This window comes from Nyctereutes procyonoides, unplaced genomic scaffold (genome assembly GCF_905146905.1).
Source record: "Nyctereutes procyonoides isolate TBG_1078 unplaced genomic scaffold, NYPRO_anot_genome, whole genome shotgun sequence".
Classification (NCBI taxonomy): Eukaryota; Metazoa; Chordata; class Mammalia; order Carnivora; family Canidae; genus Nyctereutes; species Nyctereutes procyonoides.
This window is the reverse complement of record NW_026575021.1, coordinates 10,168,497-10,185,129: the sequence shown is the minus strand read 5'-3', so window position 1 is coordinate 10,185,129 and position 16,633 is coordinate 10,168,497. Positions and strand designations below refer to the sequence as shown.

The following is a 16,633-nucleotide window of genomic DNA, read 5'->3' as shown; positions in this document are numbered from 1 at the left end:
AAAAATTACATTAAAAATCTTAGTCTCTACATTTTAGAAAGCGCTTCTCTAACCTGTAAGACACAATCTCTCTTAGAGCCCGGTGTTCCTACCTCTATACACATGGGTTTTCTGTGGGCCGTGACTTCCCAAGTTCCTCCCTACATTCATTCCCATCCTCTCTCAGAGACCTGAACACCCTGAACAAATGCAGAGTGAGAAAGAAAGCATCAGGGAAGGCTCTAAGCTCTTTTCACGTAGCTGTAAGCAAGGGAAGGGGTGCCACGTAATTTCTTTTTTTGGTGTGTGAATGCTCCGGACATGTTCTCAAATAGCAGACAAACATATACCGCTCGGTTCAACTGAGAATCTCCCATGGAAAGCATTTCAAAAGAGTGAGAGAATCACAATGTGTCTGTTCCACTACACGTGTATTATTTTAAAGTACACTTGAAATTTTGAATGTGTTCAAATTCAGAGGTTGGAGAAACTCCAGAAGCCGTAGATACACGTTTAGGAAGCTGAAGGCTGGGAACTTCCCTTCTCGTATAATCCGTGCTTAATTTTGCATTCCTCACAGGTAAGCAGGCAGTGCCTAGAACGGAAGCAAAAACAGAAGTTTGTGCCTTGACCCTGAAAGGTCTACTTCACACAACATCATTGGCTGATACTTTCTTTCTGTTCTTTGTTTGTTTGTTTGTTTGTTTGTTTTACAGAGAGCTCAAGTGGTGGGGGAGCAGCAGAGGGAGAGGGAGGGAGAGAATCTCAAGCAGACTCCATGCCCAGCACAGAGCCCAACGTGGGGCTTGATTTCATGACCCCGAGATCATGACCTGAGCTGAAATCAAGAGTCAGATAGCTTAACCGACTGGGCCACCCAGAAGCCCCGGGAGACATTTTCTATGTTAAAGTCCACAAGCCTAATTTTTAAAAGAAAAATGGGAGCTATTTCGTGGTTTGAGACACCCCCAGAATTTCATCCAAAAAAAGTGCCAATAATGATCTTCATGTCCAATGTTCTTCTCACGTTTTTCATGCTGCCTCTCAAATAGAAGCCACTGTGACAAGTGAGGGTCTTTAGAGAACTGTGTCCCCACCATTAGTCCTATAAATACTCTTGCAGAAATAGCTATTCTATACTGAGCACTTCCTGCCAGAAATCATCATTTCTACTCCTTAGCATGCCACGAAAACAGTCCCGATCACCATTCTCTACGGAGGAGAAGTCTGGAGACCAGGGAGTGTCAGAGACTGGTCCGAGGTACTCTAACTGCGGAGGGAATGTCCTTAGCTCCCACGCTTCTGAAAAAGAACCATGATACATAATAACCTAGGAGGGTCCCAAGAAGTCTTGCAGCAAAGAAGCCTGTTCACGTTCTGTGCGGCTCCGTGATGGTAGAAGCCACGTCTGCTAATGAAGATGTTCTTCAGAGACCTGCACGCTGCCCTGAACATGGTAGGTGCTCACGTAATGTGGAGCAAATGAACTAGGTAACTGAGTCATAATTATTATTGAAGTTGAATTGCAACAGCTCAACAATTGAGAGCTAAAGAGGGTCATTTTCCAACAAATGGATATGCAGAAAATTGTTCAATGGTATGAGGCGTGAAAGGGCCTTCGTTTGACTTTTTATGATTGTCTTCATTACAATCCCTCAATCAAAAAGATCATGAACCTGTTGCAACTACATGGATGGAGCTAGAGCATTACGCTGAGCAAAACAAGTCTGTCAGGGAAAGACAGATACCATATGATGTCACTCATGTGGAATTTAAATTTTTTTTTAAATTTTTATTTATTTATGATAGTCACAGAGAGAGAGAGAGAGAGAGAGAGGCAGAGACACAGGCAGAGGGAGAAGCAGGCTCCATGCACCAGGAGCCTGATGTGGGATTCGATCCCGGGTCTCCAGGATCGGGCCCTGGGCCAAAGGCAGGCGCCAAACTGCTGCGCCACCCAGGGATCCCTCATGTGGAATTTAAGAAACAAAACAAATGAACAAAGGAAAAAAGAGAGACACCAAAAAACAGACTCTCAGCGCTAGAGGACAAACGGATGGTCCCCCAAGGGGAGGTGGGTGGGTGATGGGTGAAGTGGATGATGGGGACTAAGGAGCATCTAGATTGTACACCCGAAACTAACAGAACACTGTAAGTTAACTATACCAGAATGAAAATAAAAAACAATAAAAATTTTTAAAAAGTCACAAACCTGTTATGCCCTGGACCAAAGCCAGCCCCACGTAGCTGATCTTCAACGGAATGGAATTTACTCTGGCATACTCGTATGTACGATGCCTTCCCAAGGGCAAATCCCAAGATACCCGCAACTGCAAAAGCAGGGTAGGAAAGATCATTGAAAAGTTCAGAATCTCCCCCATTAATTATCTTCTAGAACTTTCTACAGGAACAGTAGTCGTGTATACATGAAAACTACCATGATAAATCAACCAACACAACCTCTGGGGATGAATCTCCCCATTAAAGAGCAGGATAGGGAAATGGAGACTTTGTGATGTCATCACTTTTGAGCAGGTGGTTAGGGGAGAGCGGGACAGAGCAAGCGAAGGTGCTGTCTCAGAGACCGGCGGCCAGAGGGAGACCCAGTTGGCAGATAAATGTCTGAGCCACCAGGGAAGGAAGGGGTGGGGTTTGGGTTGTGGCTATAGGTAGCTTCCAAATTACTTGGCAGGAAACCCCTTACATTCTCTCTATGGGTTGGAGTAGGGGGAGCAATCCATCCTGCCTGCAGGGGAGAGAGGGCACGAGTCAGAGGGAACCTCCCAGGGGACAAACAGCCAACCTGCTCCTCCTGCTGGGAGTGATGGTTCAGGCTGTACACTGGGGTGCATCCTCCCTACACAAGAGGTCCATGTATCATGAGTGGAATAGGAGGAGGCCCCAAGTTTAGGGTCAGGGTATTACAAAGTCCCCGATTTTTAAGCCATTTCTCATTTGCTATGTCCATTACAGAAACCATTTTGAAAAGGCTAGCCAAAAGGAGAATTAAAACCCCCGATGGCTCCATCATTCAGAGGCTCTGCTGTTGGTTTCCTCTCGTTCATCCTCTTCGTCGGGCTTTAAAAAAAGAGGCTTGTCGCAGCTGGAGGCCCTACTGCTCAGCCCTGTATCAGAAAGTGCTGAATGAACCAAGAATGGCAAAGTGACAAAAAACAGAGACTGATCTTTCAGAGTCAACACAGGCAGTCGGTTAGCCTGACGTCCCTATCGCCAGTTGCTATAAACAGTTTTTTAAAAAACGAATCTTTTCTTTTACGAACTTCTACGACTTACGTGCAACTTTGGGCAATGATCCAAATCTTGGGTTAGATGCTAAATAACCTAAGAAGCAATATATAAACATTATTATTTCAGTTTATGACTTCAGGTTTACAAAGTATAAAGAGACCTTCAAAGTTTAAGATATATAGATTCTCCATCTAAAGAGGTGATTTTTTTTTTAAAGATTGTATTTATTTATTCATGAGAGACACAGAGAGAGAGAGAGGGGCAGAGACACAGGCAGAGGGAAAAGCAGGCTGCCTATGGGGAGCCCGATGCGGGACTCGATCCCAGGACCCCAGGGTCACACTCTGAGCCGAAGGCAGATGCTCAACCGCTGAGCCCCCCAGGTGCCCGTGAAGAGGTGATTTTTTAAGAGTTAGAAGCCAATTCTTGATTGAACTTAACTCACAAATAACCATATTTGGCAAGTAGCAAGTATTAGCTTGCCAAAATGTCTAGAAAAAAGAATATGAAACAGAAAATTCAAGTCTGATTTAAAGATATCGAGGCGGGGGTGTGTGGGGTGGCACCTGGGTGGCTCAGCTGGTTGAGTGCCACCTACTGGTTTCAGCTCAGGTCATGATCTCAGGGTCGTGAGGTCAAGCCCCACGTCAGGCTCCATGCTCAGAGCAGAGTCGACTTGGGATTCTCCATCTCCCTCTGCCCTCCTCCAGCTCTCTCTGTCTCAGTAAATAAATAAAATCTTAATAAATAAATCAAGATGTCAAGGCAGGGCTCCTGGCTGGCACAGTCTGTGGAGCATGCGACTCTTGACCTCGATGTGGTAAGTTTGAGCTGTACACTGGGTGTGGAGATGACTTAAAAAATAAAATATTTATTATTTTTTTCTTTATTTTTTCCTTTTTTTTTTTTAAATTTTTTTGTTTGTTTTATTTATTTATGATAGGCACACAGTGAGAGAGAGAGAGGCAGAGACACAGGCAGAGGGAGAAGCAGGCTCCATGCACCGGGAGCCCGATGTGGGATTCGATCCCGGGTCTCCAGGATCGCGCCCTGGGCCAAAGGCAGGCGCCAAACCGCTGCGCCACCCAGGGATCCCGGGACTAAGAACTTAGTTGCAGGCAATGAGGCATCGCCCCCTTGTCTTTTTAAGTAATTCAACAGAGTCCCAGTTTAGAGCTTCACAGTAATATATCTATCTATCACAATTTTATTTTATTTTTATTTTTTTTCTATCACAATTTTAAAACAAAAACATTAAAATCTGTTGTAGGCAGAGTAACGGTGTCCTAAAGGTGTCCATACCCAACCCCTGGGAACTAGGAAGAAAATGGAATTAGGATTGCTAATCATAGCTTCAATATAGGAAGATTATCCTGGATTATTTGGGTGGACCCGATGTCATCAAGAGGTATTCATCTTGAGAGTGGAAGAGAGAGATTCGGAGCCAGAGCCAGAGGAACTTGCCTCAGTGGTGCTGGCTTGCAGGCCCAGCAAGGGACCACAAGCAGGGGAATATGGTGGGTCTCTAGAAGCTGGGAGGGAAGGGAGGCCCCAGACCAGCCTCTCCCCCACTCGCCCCGGGGAGGCCCGCAGCGTTGCTAGCACTTTGATTTCTGCCCCCGGAGGCCTATTTTGGGCTTCTGACCTCCCAAACCGTGAGATAATAAACTTGTACTGTTTTAAGTCACTAACTAGGCTTGTGGGAATTTGGCAGCCATAGAGAACCAATACACGGACCTGGAAAAGTACATGTGCACACATGCAGGAGACTGTAGATTTGAAACCGTTTGTATCTAGACAACATCGTCCCTGTAGATGCTGGGGCCATACGTTTTTGTTGTCAGAAATGGTCTGACAACGGCTTGCTACTGATTGATGAATATACTTCTATAAACAGGCTCTCTTCCAGCTATAAAAATGAAATCCGGGCTCCTAGGCGGTGGAGTCAGTGGAGTAGCCAACTCTTGATTTTGGCTCAGGTCATGATCTCAGGGTCTTGGGATCGAGCGCCGTGTAAGGCTCCGGGCTCAGTGAGGAGTCTGCTTAAGGACTTCTCTCCCTCTCCCTCTGCCCATCCCTCCACTCATGATCTCTCTCTCTCTGTCTCTCTCAAATAAATAATAAATTTTTTAAAAGATTTATTTATTTATTTATGATAGAAAGAGAGAGAGAGGCAGAGACACAGGAGGAAGGAGAAGCAGGCCCTATGCCAGGAGCCTGACGTGGGACTCGATCCTGGGACTCGAGGATTGCGCCCTGGGCCAAAGGCAGGTGCCAAACCGCTGAGCCAACCAGGAATCCCCTCAAATAAATAATTAATCTTAAAAAAATGAAATCATATTTAATAAATCACCTTTACAGATAAGAGTAATATTGAGTGAACATGAGTCTCCTAGATACACGACATATGTGGTCTTTGAGACCCCAAAAAGAATGAGAACATTTTCCCTCACATTTACAGGGTATAAAACTCTTTTGAAAGTCCTGGTAATCAGCGGCCTTCAGGATGCTGGGCTGCAGCAAAGTCAGGCGCCTTCCTGTTACCTGGGCACCAGGCAGTGACTCTGGGGGGCCCTGGTAGACAGAGATCAGAAAGAAGAGGGCTACACAGGGAGAGTGGGAAACTCTAAGAGGCAGGGAGAGCCTATGGGGCAGATGCGGGGTGGCTGCTAGTTCTCTTGCTCTGTTGTTCAAATTAGGGACTCGGGCACAGAGAAAGGCACCACACCGGTTTCCCGTGCTGTAACAACTTAACCACAAACCTCATGGTCTAAAGGAACATGGATTGGTTACTTTCCAGTTCTGGAGGTCAGAGGCTCCAAAGGGGTCTCAGTGGGTGAAGCCAGGCCATCTGGGTGGCTTCACCAAAATATGGCACCCTGGATGCTTATAAACAACAGAAATTTAGTTCTCAGTCCCGGAGGCTGAGATCCAAGGTCAGGTGCCAGCCAGCATGGTCGGGTGAGGGCCCACTTGGGGTCATGGACTTCTTGTTGTCTTGTCCTGGGATGAAAGGGGCTAGGGAGCTCTGTGGGATCTCTTTTCCAAGGGCACTAATCCCCTTCCGGAGGGCTCCACCTCCCCTCCAAAGACCCCATCTCCTACCACCATCACCTTGGGGGTTGGGACTTCAACATGTGAACCTGGAGGACACAAGCATTCGGACCAGAGCACTGGGTTAAACTCAGGGTATTAGCAGAGCCGAATTCCTTTCTGGAGGCTCTAGGGTCTCTTGCTTTTGCAGCTTCTGAGGGCCAGCCACATCCGTGGACTCAGGGGGCCCTTGCTCCATCTTCACAGCCAGCAATCTTGAGCTGAGAGCCCTTCCCGAGCTGCCATCCCTCTGGTTCCATCTTCTGATCCACTCTTGCATTTTTAATGACACTTCTGATGACATTGGGCCCAACCCGATAAGCCAGATTTATCTTCTTAAGGTCGGCTGACAGACAACCTTAATTCTATCTGCAACTTTAATTTCCCTTTGCCACATAACCTAACATAGCCACTCATTCTGGAGATTAGGACATCTCGGGGGGCAGGGGGGGGGACTTCGTCTGAAAACAAGCAAAAACCTGCATAAATAAATCCTTCACCAAGAAACAAATGCCAGGGGCCAGAAAGCTGTCCGGAGGGTCCGTGAAAACGGGGCTTTCTAAAGTTTAATTATGAAACAGATACAGAATCTTACCTTGGTGGACGAGCCCTTGGGTGGCAAGCATGCTCACGAGAGAAAAAGGCAGGGCTGTGAAAGAAATAGGCCCTTCAATATTGCAATTTTAAAGCTTGGCACCTCACCCAGAAGTCAGGGGAAATTAGTCTGCGTGTTTTTTCCCCCCTCTCTCTTATCTACCTTGGCGACGAGTTTTCAGTCATTTGTTATTATACTTTCTCAACAAATATTTATTAAACACTGCATGCAGAATTTTCTTGAGATCTGCCCCAGTCACTCAACCCGAAACACAGGTTCGGTGTGACAACCTAGCCGCATGCCCCTCCATCTCCGACATCCACTTTTACTGAATGCCCACCGTGCACCAGCCTCTCGGTGTGTGCGTGCACACTTAGCTGTGTCTTGTGAAATGTTCAATTCTACATTAAAAAAACCCAGCATAAATAAATAAAAATAAATAAATAAATAAATAAATAAAATAAATAAAATAAAATAAAATAAAATAAAATAAAATAAATAAAATAAAATAAAATAAAATAAAACAGCACAAGAAAGCTCTTTATACCCTATCCAGGCCCGTGCCTACCTTTGGTCTTGAATGACTTGACTTGGGCCAATTGACTTGGCCGCACAATTCGGATCTGCCTATTTTCTGAAGATTACAAGATTATCACATTCCTGTTAAACACGGGGTGGTGCTGAGCTATGATTTTTTAAAGCAGGCAAGTTAGTCTGGCCAAGGCGTATCCAGTTCTATCAAAATGCAGCCCTCGTTCCAAGAGTAAGAGAGCTGATAAACATCAAGCTCTTCCTAGCAACCGAGAAAAATCGAACAGCAACCGATTTCTCCCCTCTCATCTACCTGATGGTACATGAATGGGTCACACTGACATGTTAGTCTGCTAGCGCTTAGCTAAGTTACAGATTCATAGGTGCAAAAATTTTTTTAAAAACCATGGATTTCTGGGAGTGCCATCAATAATGACAATAATGTATGGTGACTATCAAGTTCTCAAGTGTCACTTCCCAAAAGATTGACCCTGAACTTGAACGATCTGAGAAATCACAAAGTGCATTTCCAAGTATAAATCATCCCCATGCTGCAGAACACGGGGGGCTAGATCTGTGGGCCTATCCTGACATTTTCAAATGACAAGTCGTGAATTTTTTTTTTAAATTGGAAGACACTTGAACACACAGCATGAATTCACACCCTCGTCCCTGTGAGGCGGGCCTGGCGAGAGGAAGGTCATTTCAGAGCCTTCGAAGAGAAGCAGCCGCGGAATGTTGGCACATTCTTCACTCATCCCGCAAATGTTCAACAGGGGATTTCTCCAGGGGCCGCACGGGCTTGGCTCCGGGGTGAAGCCCTGAGCCTGACATCGCTCCTGAATCCAGAGGAGGGGAGAGTCTAGCGAAACCCAGGAAGGTCGAATCTTTCAAGAAATTCTAACTAGCACTCTTGGGACGTGTCCTGGGCCCCCAGAGAAGAACAGGCCCCGAGTGAGCCTCACTTCTGGCTAAATGGGGGAAGGCGCTCCGGACTCAGATGCCGTCCGGGCCCCGAAGAGGCTCTCGGCGGGGTTTGCCTCTACACGGCCCCCCGAAGTGGCCGTTCTTCGGGGGTTGCTGGGCAAAGGCCCCGCCCGGAGGTGAACCATCCCCAGAATTCTACCATGACACGTGGGCAGTATGTTAACAAAGAGTAAGAGGGGACGCAATTACCTCTCTTCCAGAAACTTTCTTCTTGACATTCTCGGATAATCTTGGAAATCTCTCCCCTGTGGATGTGCAGTTTTGATTTTGGACAGAATAACAGGCTCTGTAAGGAAAGGTACACGGTGAGCGGACTGGGGTCGTTAGCACGGCGTCTGCTCTGTTTGCCCCGGAGGAGGGAGGAGGAGGAGGGAGGGGGAGGAGGAGGAGGATGGGGGAGGAGGAGGGAGGAGGAGGCAGGACGGAGGAGGGGGAGGGAGGAGGAGGGAGAAGGAGGCAGGAGGGAGGAAGAGGCAGGAGGGAGGAGGGAGAAGGAGGAGGGAGGAGTGGGAGGAGGGAAGGGGAGGAGGGAGGAGGGATGAGGGAGGAGGAGGCAGGGGAGGAGGGAGAGGGAGGAGGGAGGAGGAAGGAGGAGGAAGAGGGAGGAAGAGTAGGGAGGAGGAGGGAGGAGGAGGAGGAAGGAGGAAGGGGGAGGAGGGATGAGGGGGAGGCAGGAGGGAGAAGGAGGGAGGAGGAGTGAGGAGGAAGGAGGAGGGGGAGGAGGGGGGGGGGAGCACGGGGAGGGCTCCTGTCTGTCCACACAGCTCACTCTGCTTGCAAATGCTCCTCGCTCCCTTTGCCTGCCTCAGTGTCCCTAAGACCCAGGCCGGTGCTGCCTCCTGGGTGACGAAGAGATTTCCCCTAAAGCACACGGTACACAGCTGGGATCCCATTCCGAGCAGGGCGCTCCAAGGTGGTCACGTACAGGTGCCGTCTCCCCACTCACCCATTTATACTCCCCAACGCAGTTTTGGGCTATGAACTCCTCAACGGATTGCTTTTTATTTGTCTGCATACGCTGCTTTCTATCTTCTCAGGGTTTGTTTTTTGTTTTTTTACACATTTTTAAGTGCTCTGCACGTAGCTTCGTGGAACCAGTGACACGGTTGACACGATCGTTTTTACTAGACCTGCAGTAGCCTTTTGCTCACGTCAATACGCTACACGCTGGACTGACGGCCGTCACTCAGGCCCCTGGGGATGCTCACTCACGCTCACCTACATTTTCCCTTCTCACCCCCCCCCCATCGCTGCCATTCTGCGGGGTTGACGTGCATCATTTGTTGGTACCCGTTGTTGCAAGACGTTCATCGCTGCGGGTGCACGCATCTTTCTTAGGCAAATGGCTTTGACTTCTATATATCATTTTGCTTAAAAAATGGTTTCAACTCAGCTCTGTGCTTTTCAGATCCACCCGTGTTGCTCATACACCCAGTTCCGTGTCCTCACGGCCGGTCGATTCTCCAGCAGGCCTCCAAGTCCCCACCGACACACGTCTCCTTTCAGTCAGTGCCCCTGTGAGAATGTCTTCAGGTACAAACCCAGAAGCAAAATATAGGACGTATGTATTCCTCATCTGACAAAGCCTTTTATTATTATTATTATTATTATTATTATTATTATTATTATTTTTTTTACAAAGTCTTGCTAGAGTTCTCTCCCCGGTGGCTACGTGACTAACCACTCACAGCAGCAGTGCCTGAATGTTCGGTGCCTACAGAGCCTGCCTAAGAGCTGTAAGCTGGAACCTTAGCAGATTAAAGAACAGATTTTTATTTTTTTATTTTTTATTTTTTTTAAAGAACAGATTTTATAACATTTGGCATTAACCAGTTTTCTGAATTTCGACCGTCTAATCGGTATAATGTAATATTTTCTTCTCATCTGCGTTTCTCTCATAACTAATGTGTTTGAGAATCCACCTATTTTTCAGCCAGAATGCCCTTCTTCTAGAATGTTCGGGCAATTCCTCAACTGCCTGGGTTGTCATCTTGCGTCATACAGAGGCTCGGTACCTTTTCATGGTGCTAAAATATACAAAACAGAATACTTACCATTTTAACCATTTTAATATATACAATCCAAGGCACTAAGTACATCCACAGGGGCTGTACAGCCGCAACCCCCTTCCAGTTCCAGAACTTTTTCATTGCCCCAAAAGGAAATTCCATATTTATTAAGGGGTCTCGCCTCATTCCTTGCTTCCCCCCGACCCTCAGCAACCTGGCACGCCCATCTGTTTCTGTCTCTATGGATTTGCCTACTTTGGATGCCTAAGTGGCATCATATACATACCATACGGTCCCTTTCGTGGCTGTCTTCTCTCCCTGTGCATGTTGTCAGGGTTCATCCATGTTGTAGCAGGTGTCACTAATTCATTCCTTTTTGTGTCTCAGTAATATTCCCTTGAATAGATATACCACTTTTTTTTTTTTTTAAATCCAGTCACCTACTGATGGATATTTGAGTCATTCCCACCTTTTGGCTATTGTGAATAGAGCTGCTCTGAGCATGGATGTGCAACTTTTGTTTGAACATCGATTTTCAATTCTGCGGGGCCGTCCGGTAATTCTCTGCTTGACTTGCTGAGGACCTGCCAAACTGTTTTTTCCACAGCAGCTGCACCATTGTACGGTCTCCCCAGCAAAGTATGAGAGTTCCAGTCTTCCCACATTCTTGTCAACACTTCTCATTTTCTCTTTTGTTTCCGTTCTTTTCAAATTAGCACCTTAAATTTTTTTGGATATAAATTTTTCGATTGGGGATCCCTGGGTGGCGCAGCAGTTTGGCGCCTGCCTTTGGCCCAGGGCGCGATCCTGGAGACCCGGGATCGAATCCCATGTCGGGCTCCCGGTGCATGGAGCCTGCTTCTCCCTCTGCCTGTGTCTCTGCCTCTCTCTCTCTCTCTCTGTGACTATCATAAATAAATAAAAAATTTAAAAAAATAATTTTTCGATTAATTTAAGCGAAACGGACTAAATTGTCTCTGTTTTCTTTTTAAAGATTTTATTTATTCATGAAAAACAGAGAGAGAGAGAGAGAGAGAGAGAGAGGCAGGGACACAGGCAGAGGGAGAAGCAGGCTCCATGCGGGAAGCCCCACATGGGACTTGATCCCGGGTCTCCAGGATCAGACCCTGGACTGAAGGCGGTGCTAAACCGCTGAGCCACCCAGGCTGCCCTTTCTCTGTTTATAATTATGGTAACGCTAGTGATTGTGAAATGGTATCTCACTGTGGTTTCGATTTGCATTTCCCTAATGACCAGTGACATTGAGCATCTATTCATTTGCTTGTTGGCCACTCATATAGTTTTTCTTGGAGAAAAACCTATTTAAGTCCTTTGCCCATTTAAAAAAAATTGGGCTGTCTTTTTGTTGTTGAGCTGTCAAAGCTCTTCGTGTATTGTGGATACTAGGCCCTTATTAGATAGGCGATTCGAAAATAATTATTTTTTCCATCCTCTGGGTGGTTCATTTTTTAAAAACAAGTTTTATTTCATTGGTTCCTCACTATACAAGTCACACTTGTATTTCCTTTTTTGTGAATTATTTACATAAGACCTCTGTCATTTACCTCTTGGACTTTTAGTGTTTTTCTTGGGGCGCAGCTCTTTGGCTTTTGAGTTTTGCCTTGTCTGATTTTGCCAGTGTTTGTTTTTGGACTCTTTGTAGTACTTTCCCCATCATCTAGGCACTGTACCAAGCATTTCATATTGCACGATGACAGGGTGGTAGGACCCCTTGGCACCTATGCCTTCCGAGTTGTATAAATAGCTTGAGTAGGTAACCTTTGTCTTCTTTCTTTACGACTCCCCACAGCACAGCACACAGATGACAGTGGTCAGAGAAGGAACTCTCCACTTACCTTTGTTCCTCAGCAAGCACTCCTTATCTCAGTGTAAATACCTCTTCTTGCTTCTGCCTATGGCTGTGGCAAACGTAGGGAACGCCTCCCTCCCTCCTCTGTCCCAAACATACACCTATATACACGTCCAGGATCAGGGATCCAGATGATGACAATAGCTGTGAGTCCTGAAGTCAAGCCTGATGCTGCCGCACGGTCTCCCCAGGGGAGCTCTGGTGCTCCTTTCCTGTACAGCCATAAATGTTTCATGGTTCTCTATTTCACAGAGGCAACTTGGGTGTCTGAATTCTTTTCCTTATGACTTGCTATCATTTGTCTGTTTGCTTCTCCTAAACTTTGCTCCTTAAATACCACCTCTTTCATTAAATTATTTTTAGCTGGAAAAGTTGACACTAGAGACCATGAACTCCATTTACCCATCATGATACTTAATTTTTGCTTTATGTTTGTGGCCCCGAAACATATAATATTCATTCTTTACACTTTGAAAGACTGTGCCCATGTTAACACTAGGGTTCTCAATCTGATTGCTAATTTAATTTAGTTGTTAGGGAATAGCGGTCAGCAACATATACTTAGTATGATTAGCCTTGGCAACAAAAATGTAAACAACAAGAATGATGTATCATCCTGTCAGATTCAGTTAAGAGTTTTGCTCTGCTAAATGAAATTTCTCCAGTCTTGACAGCCTACGTAAGAGCGAGTTAGGCTAGATTCTGAGCAGGGAAGAGTAAAGAAAGGATTTTATAAATTAAAATTTAAAAGGCTCTTTTTCAAGGAAGCTAAAAAAATATTTTCCTTCCCCATCCCACTATCTTTGAACCCACCCAACAAAGTGCCAGGCTGAAAAAAAGCAAGGTGACCATTCAAGGATGAGGCTTAAGGAACGTTATATGATAGTCCTCTTCAGTTGGCAGACTTCCGAATTAAAAATATACCTGCTTGCTTGGTGGTGGCAAATGGGGGCCTTTATCTTGGTTTCCATGAGTAGACACTGAAGCCATGATGCCTTCGTCTTTGCTTCTCTTCTGGTTGGGTGTAGTCAGCTTACTTGTTGACCCGAGGCCTAAGTAAAGTAGAAGGGAGTCACTATGCTGTGGCTAAATTTCATATCAACCTTAAAAACACCCTTAGTATCAATTCACCAAATTGGAAAACTTATTTTCATTTTGTCATCAGTCTTCATCTGCCACCATCTGCAAACACAAGGCCTTTTTTTTTTATTCATGAGAGATAGAGAGAGAGAGAGAGAGAGAGAGGCAGAGACACAGGCAGAGGGAGAAGCAGACCCCATGCAGGGAGCCTGATGTGGGACTCGATCCTGGGACTCCAGGATCACACCCTGGGCTGAAGGTAGGGGCCGAACCGCTGAGCCACCCAGGGATCCCCTGCAAACTCACGTCCTAATGCTTCTCCCCCACTAACACACACAAATTAACTCACTATGGTGACGGATCAGATTTAAAGTGAAGTGACACACTATGCACAGTTTTACTACTTAAGAAAATTGTGTCCTAATCAAAGTTTTAATTCATTACAAGGTCACTAACACACACACACACACACACAGTAGTGTCGGGCCAAGGAACACAAAGATGGATAAGGGAAAATCAGTGCTGCAAGAGCTCCTGGTCTAAAGGGGAATATAGACAAGTCGGCAGTTACCCAACATGCAAGGGGCTCCCTTACAGCTTTGTACAGGGTATTAAGGAAGGAGAAGAAGAAAGGTCTATTCTCTCTGGTAAGTTCTTTTTTTTTTTTTTTTTAAGATTTTATTTATTTATTTATTTATTTATTTATTTATTTATATTTATTTATTTATTTATTTATTTTTATTTATTTTTCAGGAGAGATACACAAAGAGAGGCAGAGACACAGGCAGAGGGAGAAGGAGGCTCCAAGCAGAGATCCCGATGTGGGACTCGATCCCAGGACTCCAGGATCACTCCCTGGGCCAAAGGCACGCGCTAAACGACTAAAACTCTTGAGCTTTCAAGGGGTAGATGGACTCCAGAGACAGGAAGATCAGTTTGGAAGGTGCTGTAATAGTCCAGCCAAGGACCTGAAGAGGCGTGAACCAAGACCCTGGGGAAGGATAAAGATGATAAACTTGAGCTTGGAAGTGTTGGATTTGGGTGCCCCGTGGGGGCATGCACTGGAATCCGCCAGTAGGAATTAGAATATTTGATCATTTGGGTCTGGAGTTACAGATTAGGGACAGGCGGGGAACAGGAGCTTGGGAGCTGCTGTCATAAAAATGATAGGTAAAGCGAGAAACACAAATACAATTGTCTACAAAGAGTGTTGGAAAATGAGAACATTGAGGCCTAGGGAATACCGACAAAAGAAAAACAAAACAAACAGGCCAAGGCAAATGACTGAGAAGGAATAGTATATTCCTTATTACACTATTATAATAAGGAACAGAGGAGTGGGAGTTTCTGAAGGAGAAAATGAATTATTGGTACCACATGGCTCAGAAGAGTGATTTGGCAAGAATGGGCGTATTTCCAGGTGGACCATGGACCCTCCCTGCCCCGCCCGGCCCCAACCATGGCCACTGCACTCTGCTGCCCCCGCCTCTTGGACTACCACCAACTTCCCTGCACAGTGACAACCTTGTCACACACGATTCTGTTTCCCACTCAACTGCCAGGCATGTGAACCAAGGGGACCATTAGCTGGGCACGGTTTAACCTCAGATGTGTTATTACAGAGGCAGCCTGCGGATGCCCTACACTGGAGAGGCCTGGAGTCAGAGGCCTGAGTTCAGGTCCTGACTCTACTCTTGCTAGCTCTGTGCAAGTTTTATTTTTTTATTTTTTTTGTCTTAAGATTTTCATTTATTTATCTGACAGAGGGAAAGTGAGGGGGAGGGAGAAGCAGGCTCCCCAGCGAGCAGGGAGCCCTATTTAACCGACTGAGCCACCAGGTGCCCCTGGGGCAAGTGATTTAATGTGTCTGTGGCCTCAGCTTTCTCACCTGTGACGTGGAGGTAATGCACAGAGCGAGCCAGGGGCTTGAGGGGCTGTTGCAAGGATGAGGGATGAGGACGGGGGGACTGAGGTCCATAAAGCCCCAGCTCAGTGCCCTGCAGGGGGAGCACGAGCAGCTGTCACATTGACCCTATTTCTTGCTGATCTCCAGGAAGTCTGCGCTGGCCTGAAGTCCTGTTAGATAATCTCGGCTCAGGCGGCAGCTCTGCCGCTGCCTCAGATCAGGGGGCAAAGATCCCGGGCTCCGGCGGTCAGGCCCCCTGGCGCCCAGGGAATCCCCAGCCCACCCGAGCAACCCCCCGGGAAGGCCTTGTCTCCTGGGGGCAGCTCCCATCACCAGGCCCGGGTCTGGTTTGGGGTCCCTCTACTTTTTCACTGGTTGGGGCTGCAGGACTTCCGACCCCCGGGCAGGGGGGCTGCGGGGGGCCCCCGCAGCAGGACGCGGGCTCAGGTCGCAGCGGAGGGAGTCAGCCCGCAGGAGTCCGCCGTCCCCAGCCTGAGGCCACCTGCACGACCCCAAGCCCCCCCCCGCACCCCCACCGGCCCGATCGGGGCCGGAGCCCGAGCCAGGCCCCGAGGGGTTAGCAAGGGGCGACTCCGGATCCCCCCCCGCCCCTGGGGACCCGGGCAGTAGAACGAGAGCACCCCCTCCGCCCTCCGCCCCCAGCTCCCCGCCGTCGCTCCCGCCGGGCCCCGGGGCGGCCTCACCTGCTCAGGTGCGGATCCAGGACCAGCCGCGCCCAGCCCGCCGCGACCGCAGCTGCCGCGGGACCCGCCGCCTCCCCGCGCTCCGCCGCCGGGCCCGGCTGCCCTCCTCCCGCCTCCCGCCTCCCGCCTCCCGCCTCCCGCCTCCCGCCTCCCGCCTCCCGTCTCTCTCCTCTCTCCCCTCCTCCCGCCTCTCTCCTCTCTCCCCTCCTCCCCCTCCCTCTCCCCTCCCCCTCCTCCTCCTTCCTCCCCCATCCTCCCCTCCTCCCTGTCCCCCTCCCTGTCCCCCTCCCCCTCCCTCTTCCCCTCCCTCTTCCCTTCCTCCCCCCTCCTCCCCGCAGCTGCCCCCATCCCCGGGGGCGTCCTCCTCCCCTGGCTCCGCCCCCTGCTCCCTCAGCACGTGCACCATCGCCGGCCTGCGGCTCCTCCCTCCCTGCGTGACCTCAGCGCCCTCCCACCCGCCGCCGCTGGGGCTGAAACCCGGCGCTGGGACCCTCCCTCCCCCTCCCCCTCCTCCCTCCTCCCTCCTCCCCCTCCTCCCCCTCCTCCCCCTCCTCCCCTCCCTCCCCCTCCCCCTCCCCTCCCCTCCCCTCCCCCTCCCCCTCCCCCTCCCCCCCTCCCTCCTCGCTCCGG

The 16,633-nt window shown here is 48.3% G+C and overlaps 1 protein-coding gene across 1 annotated transcript; it reads right to left on the bottom strand.

Annotated features, from left to right (window-relative positions):
* Positions 1–393: 393 nt before the first annotated feature.
* OCIAD2 (OCIA domain containing 2) lies at positions 394–16,143 on the bottom strand. Its single transcript, XM_055339166.1, has 7 exons — positions 16,004–16,143; positions 13,238–13,365; positions 8,624–8,720; positions 6,917–6,970; positions 3,274–3,321; positions 2,192–2,309; positions 394–574 (listed from the first exon to the last, which is right to left on the bottom strand). Exons 2-7 carry the CDS (start codon positions 13,301–13,303, stop codon positions 493–495), a joined length of 465 nt encoding a protein of 154 aa, XP_055195141.1. The 5' UTR covers positions 13,304–13,365; positions 16,004–16,143; the 3' UTR covers positions 394–492.
* Between the last annotated feature and the right edge of the window lie 490 nt (positions 16,144–16,633).

Coding starts and splice junctions, on each gene's coding strand:
- OCIAD2 (XM_055339166.1), bottom strand. CDS start 13,303: ATGGCTTCAGTGTCTACTCATGGAAACCAAGATAAAGGCCCCCATTTG. Junction 8,721..13,237: donor TGCCACCACCAAGCAAGCAG/GTATATTTTTAA, acceptor CTTTCCTTACAG/AGCCTGTTATTCTGTCCAAA. Junction 6,971..8,623: donor AGAAAGTTTCTGGAAGAGAG/GTAATTGCGTCC, acceptor TTTCTTTCACAG/CCCTGCCTTTTTCTCTCGTG.